The sequence below is a fragment of the Melospiza georgiana genome, chromosome 29 (genome assembly GCF_028018845.1).
Source record: "Melospiza georgiana isolate bMelGeo1 chromosome 29, bMelGeo1.pri, whole genome shotgun sequence".
Classification (NCBI taxonomy): domain Eukaryota; kingdom Metazoa; phylum Chordata; class Aves; order Passeriformes; family Passerellidae; genus Melospiza; species Melospiza georgiana.
In genome coordinates, this window is record NC_080458.1 from 6,370,900 (window position 1) to 6,386,150 (window position 15,251).

The following is a 15,251-nucleotide window of genomic DNA, read 5'->3' on the forward strand; positions in this document are numbered from 1 at the left end:
GTTAATGAACGCGGGTAATTAATCACAGCCCAGCCGTGCCCGCAGCACCCCCGGCTCCGGCAGCCGTAATCCCCGCGGGAGCTGCTGGCTGTGCTGCGAGCAGGTCACCCCGTCCATCTGTCACTGCTCAGGGCTCCCGAGGGCTCAGGGGAGGTGTGGGAGCCCCAGGGGCAGCACAGCTCTGCAGTTCCCCTGGAATGCAGCAGGTACCGCCGGGATGGGCAGCAAACGCTGCTCTTGCAGGCACAAGTGTCCAGCGTGTCCATCAGAGCATCGTGGGGCAGCAGGATGGGGATGGGAACATCAGCCTGCTGCTGGTGAAGCCTGATGTAGGGCTTCAGGCTCTTTGGGGTCTGGGGACCTGCAGTCTGCTCTGAAGGATCTGAAGCTGTTTGGGATCCTCACCCTGATCAGGATCCAGGGAGCCTCAGCTCATTTGAGATCTGAAGCTGTTTGGGATCCTCACCCTGATCGGGATCCAGGGAATCTCAGTTTATTTGAGATCTGGGGACCTTCAGCCTGTTCAGGATCTGAAGCTGTTGGGATCCAGGCAGCCTCACCCTGATCGGGATCCAGGGAATCTCAGCTTATTTGAGATCTGAAGCTGTTTGGGATCCTCACCCTGATCAGGATCCAGGCAGCCTCAGCTCATTTGAGATCTGGGGACCTTCAGCCCATTCAGATCCAGGGAGCCTCAGCCCATGGAGACACTCAGCCCACTCAGGCTCTGTGGAGATCCCGAGATTCCACCACCTCCCCTCGTGGGCCAGAATTCCCATTCTCCCCTCGCTGGCTGCCAGGGTAACAGGAGCTGAGGGACAATGGCACGGCCCCGGTGCTGCTGTCCTGCTGTCCTGCAGCCAGAGCCAGGCTGGCTGGGCACCAAAGTTTCCATGGAGCCACCGGCAGGTGCAGGGGAGGCATTTCCAAAGCTGTTCCACCAAACCCTCGGGGCAGGAGAAAGGAGGAAAGGCACAATGAGGTCACTCCGAGCCTCTCCAGGCTGAACCATCCCAATTCTCCCAGCCTTTCCTCCCAGCTGAGCTGCTCCATCGTTTGGATCATCCTGGTGCCTCCTCCTGACTTGCTCCTCATCCTCCCTGTGCTGGGACCCCCAGGCTGCAGGCAGCGCTCATCAGATGATCATCATTAATTTTTTAATTAATACTCGTGGTGTGACTGCGCACTTGGCTTTTTCCATGGATTAATGCTGACTGGGTTTGTGTCCCTTTTCTCTCTGAGCACAGGAAACTGCTTCAGGGAGAAGCAACTTAATGTTAATACTTGCAGAAAGTGGCCTTTAACTCCAACCTCCTGCTCTGGAGGAACCCCAGGGGAGACAGGAATCCTTTTCCTCTGCCCGAACCTGCACAAACTGGGCCCATCCATGGTCATTTGTTTTCCCCATAAATTTCATCCCTAAGATCCCAGAATCCCTGAGGCTGGAAAAGATCACCAAGTCCAAACTGTGAGTGACCCCCATCAGAGCACCATGAGTGCCACGTCCAGCTGTTCCTTGGACACCTCCAGGGATGGCGACTCCACCACCTCCCAGGGCAGCTCCTCACACCCTTTCCATGGAGAAATTCCTCCTGAACGAGGAGGGCAGCTCAGGTGAGGGGTGGCACTGCCCCACCTGCACATCAGAGCCCTCCATCCCTGCGAAACGCGCATCCACCTCTCTCTGAGCACATCCCGGAGCAAGGGAGGCTCCAGCACCAGGGAACAAGGGCTGTCATCACGGCCGAGGAGCGGGGACTGATACCCCCCAACCCCTCCCAGCGTTTGGGACCATCCCGCACCCCAATCCCACCCCTCAATGTCCCCGATCCCCAATCTCGCATCCCCGCCGCTCGTTCCTCCCGTCCGCCAGGGGGCGCTGCGGGCGGCGGGCGCGGGCGGCTCCTCCCCGGCGCTCCGCGCGCCCTGCGCGGCCGTTTCCGGTTCCGCTCCCTTTGTGCGAGACAAGATGGCGGCGCGGGCCGGGTTCCAGTCGGGGCCTGCGAGCGGCGGCGGCGCCGGGGCCGCGCCCGGGGCCGCGCTGGGCCCGGGAGCGCCGGGCGGGGCGGTGCGCATGGGCCCGGCGCCGGGGCAGGGCCTGTACCGCTCGCCGCTGCCCGGAGCCGCCTACCCGGTGAGGCGGGGCGGCGCGGGGCGGGGCGCGGGGCCGGGCTCGGCGGGCGCTGACCGGCTCTGTTCTCTCCGCAGCGCCCCGGGATGCTGCCGGGCGGCCGCCTGGCGCCGCAGGGCCCGGCCATGGGTCCTCCCGGGTACGGCGGGAGCCCAGCCGTGCGGCCCGCGCTGGCGCAGGCCGGGCTGGACCAGGCTCGCAAGCGGCCGGCGCCGCAGCAGCTTCAGCAGGTGCAGCCGCAGGCGGTGCCCAACCGCAACCACAAGTAAGGAACGGGGGCACGGGGAGAGGGCACATCCCGGGCTAACGGGGACATCCCGGGCTAACGGGGACATCCCGGACAATGGGAGCATCTCGGGGCGAAAGCAACATCCCCTGGCTGTCGTGGGGTTCGGGAGGAATTTTTTCATGGAAATTGCGAGACTTTATAAGGGGCTGCCCAGGAGGGTGGTGGAGTTCCCATCCCTGGAGGTTTTCAAGGAACGATGGATGTGGCACTGAGTGGTCTGGGTTGGTGACAGGGTGGGGATCGGGCACAGGTTGGAGTCAAGGGTCTGGAAGGGCTTTTCCAGCCTCAAGGATTCTGGAGTTCTCAGCCATCCTTCAGCATTTAGGGGCTGAAGGATCCTGTCAGGTCCTTGTGCATTCCCCTGGCACTGGAGGACAACACTGGGCAGGGCTGAGTTTATGTCACATGCCTGCATCCTGGTGTGATGCCCTATTGAGAATGAAATTCATGCTGGATTCAAATGCTGTTCCTGGAAAAGCCAATCCAAAGTTCATTGAGGCAGGAGGATCACTTGGTGTGGGCATTTTGTGAGGTCCTCCTTCCCAAGGGATGAAACCGCATTCCAACAGCTGTAATTCCCTTTGTGAGTGCTCAGAGGGGTGGGGAGCATTGAGATAACCAGTTAGCCACACTGAGCCATACTCCCCAGCTAACTGGGGAGCTGCAGGTTTGTGATTTTTTGTACCCAGAGCTGTTCCCATTTTCACACCTCCTTTGCCTCTTGCCCCTGTCAGTGCCAAGAAGAAGAAGATGGCAGATAAAATCCTCCCACAGCGGGTGAGTGGGACACGGGGAGGGGCTCGGGGGGAGGTGAGGCTGCCTGGGGAGCTGATGGGCATTTCCATCCTTGCCTGGCCACAGATCCGTGAGCTCGTGCCTGAATCCCAGGCCTACATGGACCTGCTGGCCTTCGAGAGGAAGCTGGACCAGACCATCATGAGGAAGCGCCTGGATATCCAGGAGGCTCTGAAACGCCCCATCAAGGTAGGGGGGTCCATGCCTTGTATCCAGGCTCTGCAGGCTCCTGAGTTCAGGCAGCAGGAGGGCACTGAAGGGCTGTGTGCTGTGAGTGTGGCAAATCAGGGCTCCCAAGGACTGGGACCAGCAGCTCCTCTGTCCTCGCTGTGTGCTCCAGGAGGAGGGGAATGTGAGGCAGCTGAGAGCATTGAGCTCAGTTTTAGCAAAGCCTCTGCAGCACAGTTGGCCCTGTGCAGGAGAATTAACTGATTATTAATTAGCTGATGTTTTTCCTCCTAGCAAAAGCGAAAGCTGCGTATTTTTATCTCCAACACCTTCAACCCCGCCAAGTCGGACGCGGAGGACGGCGAAGGAACCGTCGCCTCCTGGGAGCTCCGGGTGGAAGGACGGCTGTTGGAGGATGTAAGTGGGAAATACCCAACCTCAGAGGGGACTGTGGGTCTGGAGTTGGCAGTAAAACCAGTTTCCTAGTGTCCGAGAGCACAGCTGGGGCTTGATATCCTCCTTCATCTCTGTTTTCCAAGGAGTCTGATGGTGACGAGACCGAGAGCCCAGCTTGCAGACCGATGGGTGTCCCCATGGCAGGACATGAGTTGTCCAAAGTTCTTAGAGTTGTGAGAATCACTGGTGAGAGCAGCTCAGTGGCACTTGTGTCCCCAGCTCTGAGAACCAGGGCACTGGCATTGTACGTAACTGCTGAGGGGTTTAACTCCTGCGAGCTCATCTTTAACTCCAGTCTTTCCCTTTCTCACTTGGAAACTCGATTTTTGAGCACACGTTGGTGAATTCAGGTGGTCAGAACTTACAGGAGCTGTCGTGCACGGTGGCTGTGCTTGAGTGCTGAGACTTGCTGCCCTAACCCTCTTCCTCCCTGTGTTGCTTGCAGTCTGCTCTGTCCAAATATGATGCCACCAAGCAGAAAAGGAAATTTTCGTCCTTCTTTAAATCTCTGGTCATTGAACTTGATAAAGACCTGTATGGCCCTGACAATCACCTAGTAGAGGTGAGCTGCTTTTTGCTGTGTTTCCTCTAAAAGTGGGTTGGTGTTTCAGCAGGTGGGGTTTGTGTGTCATTTACAACATGGGAGGTGGGAATCCTTGAGGCTCCTGGGAGCCAGGAGCTCTTGAATTCTCACTTTGGCTTTTCCTCTCACTTGATGAAGGTCAGAACAAATGTGTTGACTCTTGTTTAAACTCTAAGTAGGAAGAATTGGAGATTTCTCTAGCTGGGTGGGATTTACTGGCAAAGCTTTTGGGTGCCCAGCAACAGGAGCAGGGGGAATCATGTTTGGGGGGTTTCTGAATTCCCTCTCATGTTCCAGTGGCACAGGACTGCAACGACTCAGGAGACAGACGGCTTCCAGGTGAAGAGGCCGGGGGATGTGAACGTGCGCTGCACTGTCCTGCTGATGCTGGATTACCAGGTAGCACAGTAGGGAAAAATTCCTCCCTCTGGGGGTGGTGAGGCCCTGGCACAACTGCCAGGGAAGCTGTGGCTGCCCCTGGATCCCTGGAAGTGCCCAAGGCCAGGTTGGACAGGGCTTGGAGCAATCCTGAATAGTTGAAGGTGCCCTTGGCCATGGCAGGGGGTGGAATGAGATTTCTTTAAGGTCCTTCCCAACCCGAACCATTCCACGATTGCATGCTGGGAGCAGCAGTGCTGGGCATGCAGCATTGCCTGTGTCTGGGCTGCCTCACCTCTCGGTGCTCTTTGTTCAGCCTCCCCAGTTCAAGCTGGACCCGCGCCTGGCTCGGCTGCTGGGCATCCACACGCAGACCCGGCCCGTGATCATCCAGGCCCTGTGGCAGTACATCAAGACCCACAAGCTGCAGGACCCCCACGAGCGGGAGTTTGTCATCTGTGACAAGTACCTGCAGCAGGTGAGCAGTGGCAGGGCTGGAGCAGCAGCAGCTGGAGCAGCTCCCAGCGTGGGCAGCCCCCACGGGGGTGGCTGCAGCGAGCCCCTGCTCCTCCCCCAGCCCTGTCTCTGTCACAGATTTTTGAGTCGCAGCGGATGAAGTTCTCGGAGATCCCACAAAGGCTTCATGCCTTGCTGATGCCCCCCGAGCCCATCATCATCAATCATGTGATCAGGTGAGGCTGCTGCACGGCAGTTCCTGTTTCCAGGGAGGAGTGGAAGGAGTGGGAGGGAGGGATGGATGAGGCTAGCTGGGAAGACAATGTGCTGTGTCCTGATTTTCAGCAGCAGTTCCCATGTTGCCTGTCACTGTTCCTTTGTACAAGAGCAGCCGCCTCTCTCATTACCACCTCCCTCTTCCAAAGGCACTCCCACATCCCTGCTGTCCTTTGCTGTGCATAGAAACCTTCATGGAGCAATCATTCTTTTATTTTGCTGCAAAGCCATCTGTGGGCTTTAGCTGCTTTTGGGGCTGAGGCTGACAGTGGCATGGCTTGTGCCTGTGCCTGCCTGCAGTCTGTTTGTTGCAGCATCCCAGAGGAGCTGCATTTGCTGCTTTCTTAAACTGGTCCCAGATTTTGCCTTCTTTCTGGAGCTGTTCCCTGATTTTGGCTTCTTGTGGATGTCCCCAGTGTTGACCCAAATGACCAGAAGAAAACAGCCTGCTATGACATTGACGTGGAGGTGGACGATACCCTGAAAACTCAGATGAATTCCTTTCTGCTCTCCACAGCCAGTCAACAGGAAATTGCTGCTCTGGATAACAAGGTAGGAAAAGCTCCTTCAGGTCTGCTCTCCTTGTTGCTGGGCAGGGATGTGTCTCTGGTCACAGGATAGGAGTGCTCTGGTGTTTGGAAGCTGCAGTGGGATGAGCCGTGTTTACAAACATGGTTGTACCTGGTAATGTAATTTTTAAAGCAACAAGTCTATGGGAAAATTGGTAATATTTAGAGAGCAGGAAACTGGGAGCTGAACATCCTGGTAAGTATAAGTTAACTAGAGAGTGTAAGAATTTGCCTTCATGTGTTGGATGCCTTGATGTTTCTGACTTCTCTCCTGTTCAGCAGTTCCATTCTGTGTTTGTCTCCCTCAGATCCATGAAACAATTGAGACCATCAACCAGCTGAAGACACAGCGCGAGTTCATGCTGAGCTTTGCCCGAGATCCTCAGGGCTTCATCAACGACTGGCTCCAGTCCCAGTGCCGGGATTTGAAGGTAGAAGCTTTGTCTTGTGTGGAAGGTGGTCCAGTTCACACGCTTCCCTCATTAGAATGAGCTCCCACAGAGAGAAGGAGGCAATTTCCTCCTTGGAAAGCGAGGCTGGGATTTGAGTCAAGTGTAAGAAGCTGACCTGAGTGCACTGAGATGTGTGTGAGGAAAGGGAAGGGGGTGGGTTTGCTCAGCACAGCAGAGCTTTTGCACTCACTGAGCTGTTGTGCCTTTGTGCTGCCAGACAATGACTGATGTCGTTGGGAATCCCGAGGAGGAGCGCAGAGCCGAGTTCTACTTCCAGCCGTGGGCGCAGGAAGCCGTGTGCCGATACTTCTACTCCAAGGTGAGCGTGCCCAGGCTGGGGTCCCTCTCTGTGCTGGCACTCCCTGGGGCACACAGTGCTGGGGGGAGGTGGTGGTTGCATCTTGGTCCTGGTTTGAGCTCACCCTTTCCCAGCTGGTGCTGTATGTTGACTTGGTGCTGCACCACCTGAGGGTGTTAATGCTGCAATTCTGCTCCTCGTGCAGGTGCAGCAGAGACGGCAGGAACTGGAGCAGGCCCTGGGCATCCGGAACACATAGGCTGTTCTGCTCCTCCCCAGGCAGAAGCATCACAGCTGTTTGTGGAGACAGAGCTGCAGAGCTCTCTGTTCCAGCTCACCGAATCCCACTCTGGCAGCGAGGCCCACGCTATTCATCCTGGCATTGTCCCTGCAGGGGCAAGTCCGGGACACCTGGGGCAAGCAGACAGGCTCCAACGAGCACACATTTCTACCTGGTTTTCTTCCTGACTGTTGCCTTGTCAGTCCCAAGGCTTCCACGAGCATCCCCATGACTCTGCACTGCCCGTAGTGTCCCCGGTAGCCAGAGTGACTCAGAGCCTTCTCTCAAGCCCATTCCTCCCCAACCGGCGTCTGGTTGGGCACTCAGAGCTGGCTCTGAAGCCTGGCTCTGCTCTAAGGTGTGGCTGGGCTCTTCCCTGCCACGTTTTACAGCCCGTGCCAGGCGCTGTTGTGGGCAGGATGCCATGAGCTGACATACCTCCCTGCCCTCACCCCCTCCTCAGAGGGTGCTGCTGCACTGGGCTGCCTCATAGGTCACTCTTCTCCTTGAGGAAGTTCCTGAACTGTACAGAGAATTGCTTCTTCCCTTCTCCCTGCCCCATTCCCTGCGTGTTCCCTGATGGACTGTCCTGGGCTGGGATCACAGGGAGACAAGGCCTTGGCTTCCTGCAGGGATGTGGAAGCCTTGGAGTGATGCAGAGCTCTGCACTTCGAACACCTACCAGTGGCTTCCAGCAAACCACGTGGCTGCTCGTGTTCCCTGGAGCAGGGAGAGGAGATGGAGCAGCTGCCTGGAATTCTGCAGGGACAGTGTTGTAGGCTCATTCCTTCAGGACAGTTGTCACTTACTGTGGGGACCAGAGGCTCCTTCGTGTGGGTCCAAGGACAGGACGGTCCTTGGAAATGGACATTTTTCCAAGCATATGTGAGTTAGCAGGTGTTTCCATGCTGAAGCTCCTGTGGTTTTTAGTCAAGTTTAGGCTGTGGGGCTGCCATAGGGCCCAGCATGGTTCAGGAATGTACAAATAGATTTTCTCCACTGTGAGGAGTAGCAGCCCCGATGCCTCCTCTTGGAATGAGGTGCTGGTGGTCAGGCTTAGGAGAATGAAATAGCTCCTCTTCACTCCAATCCCAGTGTTTGTGCTCGGGACTATAATGCAAATGGACTCAAAGCTGGTCTGACTCTTGGAATAGCTGCAGGATCATGTTACTGATGAGCACTCACCCAGTTCCGTGTGGCTGGGGAGGCTGCTGTGAGTTGGAGCACCTGGGTGGCCCTACTACTCCTTGTGTCTGTGTTACTACATGTCTGTGAGTAATAGACTCTCGACTTCCCCTCTCCTTTGCCCTTCTGAAATGCTCCTCCGTGGTACTGGGGTGAAGGTCTTGGTGCTGGAGAAGCAGCCCCTGATTCCTCAGGGTACTCCCACAGGAGGGATGCTGAGTCCTACATAGGCAAACGTAGCTGTTGCAGAGTAACTGCTTTTCTTAACTGAGTATTACGGTTTTTTCCATGGACCAAATTTTTTTTTTTGTACTGTATCCTTGTAGACGTCACCCAGTTTTAATAAAAGACTCCTGTGAAGGAAGCTGTCCTCCTCCTTCCATGCTGACAGCTTGCACTCTCCCAGCTGCCATGGGGGATGAGCCTGGTGGCTCCCAGGGAAGGGACACCATTATCTCTGCTTTCTTCTTCTCCTCAAAGCCAACGGGGTTAAGTGACTGGAGAGAAAATGTTCTTCATATTTTGGCCTTTTATAGCGAGCCCTTCATGGAGGCATCTCCCAGCTTGCAGACTCTGCTAAGCCTTTGCAAAGTGCTTTTGTGGTAAACAAAGTAACTTGAGCAAAACTGGAAATCCAGTGGCCCGTGCTAATAAATCCTGAACTGCCTCGTGTCCACTTGGCTGGATTGTGGCAGCCTGGATTGTGCCCAAGGGAGTAGGGCAGAATTTGAAGGAAACTGAAGTACAGTTTACATGCAAGGTTTAAAATTATGCAGAAGGGGATTTATTTTCTTCACCCTGCTTGTTTATAGAATGTAACTGCTTTGCTGCAGACCTGGGAGCCCCTGGGGCAAGGGAAGGATCCTCTGTGAAGGGGAAAGGCTGCACCAGGTGGTTCCTGCTCCTTCTTTGGGGGGAAAATGGCACTTTTAAGCAAGAGGGGGACAATGAAAAGCTTTTCTGCACAAAGGCTCAGCAATCACAAGTCAGCTTGGTGAGTGCCCTACCAAGGGGTCTGCAGCTTCCTCACAAGGGGCAGCAGAGGGACAGGTCTGATCCCTGTGCTCTGGGACAGTGTCAGGACCCTGGGGAAAGGCTGGAGCTGTGTCAGGGGGGATAGGATGGATATTAGGAAAAGGGTATTTTCCCCAAAAGTTCTCAGGCACCGAACAGGCTCCCCAGGGAATGGTCACAACAACCCTGACCCTGCCAGAGCTCAAGGGTGTTTGGACAACGCTGTCAGGCACAGGGTGGGATTGTTGGGGTGTCCTGCTCAGGGCCAGGGCTTGGACTCCCCAGTCTTTGAGGCTCCCTTCCATCTCAGAATACTCCGTGATTCTGTGGCTCCTGGTTCTGGGGGCTCTGAGCTGCTCCAGGGCAGCGCTCTGCACCTGCCGCTCACGGAGCGGTGCCCGGGGCCCCGGGGCGAGGCGGGGCCGGGGGCGGGCCGGGGCCGCCCCTGCTCCGGGCAGCCCTGAAATAGCCGGGGCGGGTTCCCAGCCCGCAGTGCCCCGCTCCCGGCACCATGGGTGGCAAGAAGGTTTGCGTCGTGGGCTCTGGCAACTGGTGAGCGCCGGGCGCCCGGCTCCCCTCGGCGGGCGCAGCGCGGTCCCTGTCCTGCCCTGTCCCCCCTCGGCAGCCGGTGCCAGCCGTGCTCGTTCCTGCAGGGCACAGCGTCACCTGTGGTGCCCTGGGCTCCCCGGTGCCCACAGCCACAGCCACCCTCTGCCCTCGCAGGGGCTCGGCCATCGCCAAGATCGCCGGCAGCAACACAGCTCGGCTGGGCAGCTTCGAGAGCCAGGTGAACATGTGGGTGCTGGAGGAGGAGGTGGGCGGCCGGCGGCTCACGGACATCATCAACACAGAGCACGAGAACGTCAAGTACCTGCCGGGGCACAAGCTGCCCCCCAACGTGGTGAGTGTGGGCTGCCAGCAGTGTCTCGAGGGGCAGAGCTGATGGCCAGGCTTTGGAGAGAGGCCAGCAGCTCTGGGGGGCTGCTGGAACCCCGGCTGTGAAGCAGGGGATGCAGCGGGCTGTGCGGGGCTCAGTTATGCCCTCCCACTGACCTTCATCTGTGCTTGGATGAGCTGCAGCCCTGGCTGCTCTCACTGCCCACCTTTGACCCTGCTCTGGCATCCCACAGGCTGGGCTGGAGGCCATGTGGCTGCCTCTGAGCTGGCATCATCCCCTCTGCTCTGGGATCATCCCACCAGCCCCTCTGCTGGCAGGAACCTCGGCATGGTGGCTTTGGGCCCTTCCTTGCCATCCATCCTCCCAGCCCCTAACAACAGTCACGCTCTATTCAGGTGGCAGAGCCAGACCTGCTCAAAGCCTGTGCAGGGGCTGATGTCCTCCTGTTCGTGGTGCCCCACCAGTTCATCGGCAAAGTCTGTGACCAGCTCAAGGGCCACGTGAAGAAAGAGGCCATTGGGATGTCACTCATCAAGGTGGGAGCAGGAGCAGCACTAACCAGGGTGTGGGGCCAAGGAAGGGGAGCTGGAAGCAGCCTGGAGTGGCTGCTGAGGGAATCCAGGGATTTTGGAACAGAAATGGGCAGTGGGGAAGAAGGGAAGTGGGGGCAGAGTCTTTGTGGGGATTTGGAGGTGTTGGGGGAGAAGGGTGAGGGTATAAGGGGGATCTCAGTGCTGAGAGGAGCAGGGCACAGCTCTGCACATCAGGATCAGCCAGAGCACTGCAGCACAGGGAATGGCAGGATTGGGTGCAGGGCAGGTGTCCAGGAGGGGCAGCTGCTCATTGTCTGGTTGGCAAGGTGGTGTTCAGTCAAAGGCTGGACTCAATACCCTTAGAGATCTATCCCAGTGTAATTGATGCTGTGATCTCTGTCCCTGGCTGTCCCCCAGGGCGTGGATGAAGGACCAGATGGGCTGAGGCTGATCTCAGACATCATCCATGAGAAACTGGGAATAGAAATGAACGTGCTCATGGGGGCCAATATTGCCAATGAAGTGGCAGAAGAGAAGTTCTGTGAAACCACCATTGGTAAGGAGCCCTCCTCATTAAGAGCTTCCATTTGTGACTAGCAGCGAGAGGCAAAGGGCAGAGTATGGTGCAGCTCAAACTCCTGCTGCCTTGGGTGAACTGGCCCTGTTCCCTGGAGGCTCCATAGGAGCTGGCTGAGCTCATTCCCAGGGTTTGTGATGGGATCACTCGCTTCATTAACAATGGAGTTGTGCAGCTAAAAGTTCCTGCCAGCATGGAGCCAGCATCAGGCAGCTGCCTGGCACAAATTAAAGAGGTGGGCAACAAGAGGCCTTTTAGGAGTAATTTCCATCCCTAATTTCCTTGGGCTTCACAGGATGCCCACCTGGATCTCACGTTATTGCCAGCCAGGGCTGCTTGTAAGTTCATCTGGCGACAGTTCCAACACCCTCCACACTGTTGTGGACTGTGCACAAAGCCAAGACAAACAGAACCATTTGCTGGGTCAGAAGTTGTGGCATTCAAAGTGTTGTTTTATTAAACAACAGCAAACACACTGGGCAGGAGGCTGGGGAGGTGGAGCAGAGCCCACAACCCCTGTGAGCACACAGGGCCCTGCAGGGACAACCAGGACAGAAAGCTGCAACCCCAAATTTACAACCTTTGAAGGTGCCTTTAACCTACTGAGTATTCAGAAAGTCATTTCTGTCTTGCGTGACAGCAGCATGGATTGTCCCCTGTGTTCTGGGAATGTCAAAGTTGAACATTGCTTATCTGTCAGGCAGTGTGTGCCTGACTCTGTGTGGACCTGCAACTGTTTTGCAACATTGGTTGGGCAATAGGTTCCTCTCACTGAATGACCTTCAGGAGAGCATGGACCTACCTTATGGATCTTCCCCATCATCTTCTTCCTTGTCCCTTTGTCTCCTCAGGCTGCAAGAACATGAAGCACGGGCAGATGCTGAAGGACCTGATGCAGACCCCCAACTTCCGCGTGTCGGTGGTGCAGGAAGCTGACACTGTAGAGATCTGTGGGGCTCTCAAGGTGAGCAGAGCCTGGAGCTCTGCAGGGAGCTGGGGGAGGAGGGATGGTGGGCACTGGCAGCAGCCAGTGGGATCACACAGCCAAGCCCCAAGCTCTGTTGGGAACAAATCCCTCCACATCACATTGGCACTGTTTTCCAGAATGTGGTGGCTGTCGGGGCCGGTTTCTGTGATGGGCTTGGCTACGGTGACAACACCAAGGCTGCTGTGATCCGCCTGGGCCTGATGGAGATGATTGGCTTTGCCAAACTCTTCTGCAAGGGCCCTGTCACCTCCTCCACCTTCCTGGAGAGCTGCGGCGTTGCCGACCTCATCACCACCTGCTACGGGGGCCGCAACCGCAAGGTGGCCGAGGCTTTTGCCAAGACTGGGAAGGTGAGCAGAGCTGGGAGTGGCTCACACTGATAAAAGTGTGTGGATAAAGCTGGGTCAGCGCAGATTTAGGTGGGAGAGCAGGAAAAATTCACCCACAGGGTGGATGGACACTGAGCAGGTTCCCTGTGGGATCTGCCTGTGCTTGGCTAGTGCTGCAGCCCAGCTCCAGGGCAGGAACGTGGTGCAGCAGCAGGGCTGCAGCTCCAGCTCCTCATTGCTGTGTTGTTTCAGTCCATCGAGCAGCTGGAGAAGGAGATGCTGAATGGGCAGAAGCTGCAGGGTCCCCAGACATCTGCTGAGCTGCATCGAATCCTCAAGAGCAAGAATGCAGTGGAGAAGTGAGTGCTGGAATCTCTGTGCTTTGTTGGGGTAGGGCTGGGGCCTTTTCAGGAGCAGCAGGAGGGGAAAGCTGGGCAGGAGTGGCCTGTTGGATGGGGCACAGTGCCATTGGCCCACCTGCTCCTGCATGCCATGACAGAAGTCGAGGTGCTCTTACTCTGCCATCTGGGGTGACTTTCTTTGTCTGCCCACAGGTTCCCCCTCTTCACGGCTGTGTATCAGATCTGCTACGAGGGCAAACCTGTCACCGACTTCATCACGTGTCTGCAGAACCACCCTGAGCACATGTAAGGGGCTCTGCCTGCAGAGCACAGGTCCTGCTGAGATGTGCTGAGAGCTCCTGCCCACACCAACCTCATCTGCTGCCACAGCCTTGGAAGGAGTCTGGGTCTCCTGGGAGCCTCTGCAGACTGCTGGAAGAGCAGAGGTTCCCTTCCCCAGCCCCAGACACTGCCCTGGACACTGAGCCTGGCACAGAGGTACCTGCTGACCTCTTCCTCTCTTTGAAGGGCTCATTTAATTGCTGCTGCCAAGGTTTGCCCTGAGCAGGGCTGAGCATCTTCCTCCTTCCACTTCCTCACAGTGGATTCAGCTCTGGGAAGGACTCTGCCAGGCCATCCTGATAGATAAGGGCTGGGCACTGCCTGGCAGGGAAAACAAGTGTCCCAAGTCTTCCTTCTTAGCCCCTACGGGTGACACCAGCTCTTCCCTACCTGCTGCTGCTTTTGCATTCCCTGTCTGGTGGAGAGGGCACAGTCCCCTGCCAGGCTCCACCTGCTGAGTGGAGCTCTCAGGACTTCCAAAGGCACTGAGGATCTTTCTAAGCAGCACCAGCACAGACAATGGCATTCCCTGCCACCCAGCCATGTGCTGCTTTCCTCCAGCTGCTCCTGCTGACCCAGGGACACGCTGGAGCTTGTTTAGAGCTTTTTCTCTCTCCATCAGACCTGGCCCCAGCCCGGGGGAGCTCCCCTGTTGTCACAGGAGGAAGGAGGTCTCACACTTTCCCTCATGTGGGGATGCTGCAAGCTGCCCTCTGGCATGGGGGCAGGAATTGGCATATGATCCACAACAGGTACATGGAGATGTCCAACATCCCAGGACAGAACAGAGGTCTTGGGCCTGACACTGAGCCTGTGAAATTTGCCCCTTGTCCGGACAGGTGCCACATGTCCTTCTGCCCCTCTGAGCTGTTTGCTCAGGCCAGAGTGTCCAGCAGTCACTGATCCTACCTGGGCTGGAAGGCTGGAATGCTGCAAGGCTCCCTGTTCTCCCCCTTCAAATCCCAGAGCCAAGGGGTCTCTGACTAGCAGTGTTCCTTTGAAATAACAATAAACATGGAGAGGAGATGGGAGATGCTCCCAGTGCATCACTGTTGCTGGGTTGGTGCCTGCTGGACTTGCTGAGTGCTCAGAACAGGGCACTGCCCGTTCCCTCCTGGCTCTGCACCCTCCTGTGCTGTCCCAGAAACAGCAAGAACGTCCCTGTAGGTCCTCTTTAGCCCCAAGGTCACACAGTGTCCCACTTGCTTTGTCTCAGCAACGGTTCCAGGATTAAAATTTGGCCGTAGGACTATGGTGGGTTGGGATTGCAACATTGAGCTGGGTCCAGAGCCCTCACCTGGGGCCAGCAGGAGCCAGGCCAGGACTGCACTGTGCCCCAAACACCCCAGGCCTCCTTCCCTCTGACGTTTGGGGCTTCCCAGGACACGCTGTGAGATTTTATTCATCTCTTCCCAGCTGCTTTTCCCAGACTCGCCTCGTCCCTGTGTGTCTTTAAAGGAGCCCCGTACTGAGTGACCTTTCCAGGGCTCTGAACCCTCTGCTCGGTGTCTTACAAGGGGAATTTAATCTGTTGGCACTGCACTTGTTTCTGTGCCTTTTATTAGCCACGTTTTCTCAGCAGGCACTCCGCGACCTTTAAATTCAGCAGAACTGTCGTGTGGGGGGAGCCAACACGGCTTCCTCTGCCGAGGAGCTTTATTGAGCTTGGAGGAAGGATAAAGGAAGTCCAGCGTGTTCCTGCAGGGCTGGCACCACTTCTAGTTCTCTTTGTCTTCAAGGGCTTCAAGGAATCCAAGTGTTTGGATACGAAGCTCATGCAGGAGAGAGGGTCCCTGAGCTCTGCAAACTCCTGTCAGCACCTGCAGCAGAATCCAGCACGGATTTGTGTTTAGCTGAGAGCTCCTCTGCGATGGAAATGCTTTGTGCATCCTCCCTGTCCATGTTTCTTTGAC

The 15,251-nt window shown here is 56.7% G+C and overlaps 2 protein-coding genes across 2 annotated transcripts; both read left to right on the top strand.

Annotated features, from left to right (window-relative positions):
- The first annotated feature begins 1,819 nt into the window (after window positions 1-1,819).
- SMARCD1 (SWI/SNF related, matrix associated, actin dependent regulator of chromatin, subfamily d, member 1) lies at window positions 1,820-8,680 on the top strand. Its single transcript, XM_058042027.1, has 13 exons — window positions 1,820-2,134; window positions 2,209-2,396; window positions 3,155-3,197; window positions 3,282-3,404; window positions 3,678-3,800; window positions 4,285-4,401; window positions 4,720-4,821; window positions 5,117-5,278; window positions 5,395-5,492; window positions 5,949-6,084; window positions 6,410-6,532; window positions 6,771-6,872; window positions 7,057-8,680. The coding sequence occupies exons 1-13, from the start codon at window positions 1,820-1,822 to the stop codon at window positions 7,108-7,110; spliced, it is 1,686 nt and encodes a 561-aa protein (XP_057898010.1). The 3' UTR covers window positions 7,111-8,680.
- Window positions 8,681-9,811: 1,131 nt separating this feature from the next.
- On the top strand, window positions 9,812-14,369 carry GPD1 (glycerol-3-phosphate dehydrogenase 1). The gene is made up of 8 exons (XM_058042163.1): window positions 9,812-9,882; window positions 10,054-10,231; window positions 10,624-10,764; window positions 11,179-11,317; window positions 12,190-12,302; window positions 12,443-12,676; window positions 12,908-13,014; window positions 13,210-14,369. The coding sequence occupies exons 1-8, from the start codon at window positions 9,842-9,844 to the stop codon at window positions 13,304-13,306; spliced, it is 1,050 nt and encodes a 349-aa protein (XP_057898146.1). The 5' UTR covers window positions 9,812-9,841; the 3' UTR covers window positions 13,307-14,369.
- Window positions 14,370-15,251: the final 882 nt, after the last annotated feature.

Coding starts and splice junctions, on each gene's coding strand:
- SMARCD1 (XM_058042027.1), top strand. CDS start 1,820: ATGTCCCCGATCCCCAATCTCGCATCCCCGCCGCTCGTTCCTCCCGTC. Junction 6,085..6,409: donor TTGCTGCTCTGGATAACAAG/GTAGGAAAAGCT, acceptor TGTCTCCCTCAG/ATCCATGAAACAATTGAGAC. Junction 6,873..7,056: donor GCCGATACTTCTACTCCAAG/GTGAGCGTGCCC, acceptor CTCCTCGTGCAG/GTGCAGCAGAGACGGCAGGA.
- GPD1 (XM_058042163.1), top strand. CDS start 9,842: ATGGGTGGCAAGAAGGTTTGCGTCGTGGGCTCTGGCAACTG. Junction 11,318..12,189: donor GTTCTGTGAAACCACCATTG/GTAAGGAGCCCT, acceptor TTGTCTCCTCAG/GCTGCAAGAACATGAAGCAC. Junction 12,677..12,907: donor CTTTTGCCAAGACTGGGAAG/GTGAGCAGAGCT, acceptor GTGTTGTTTCAG/TCCATCGAGCAGCTGGAGAA.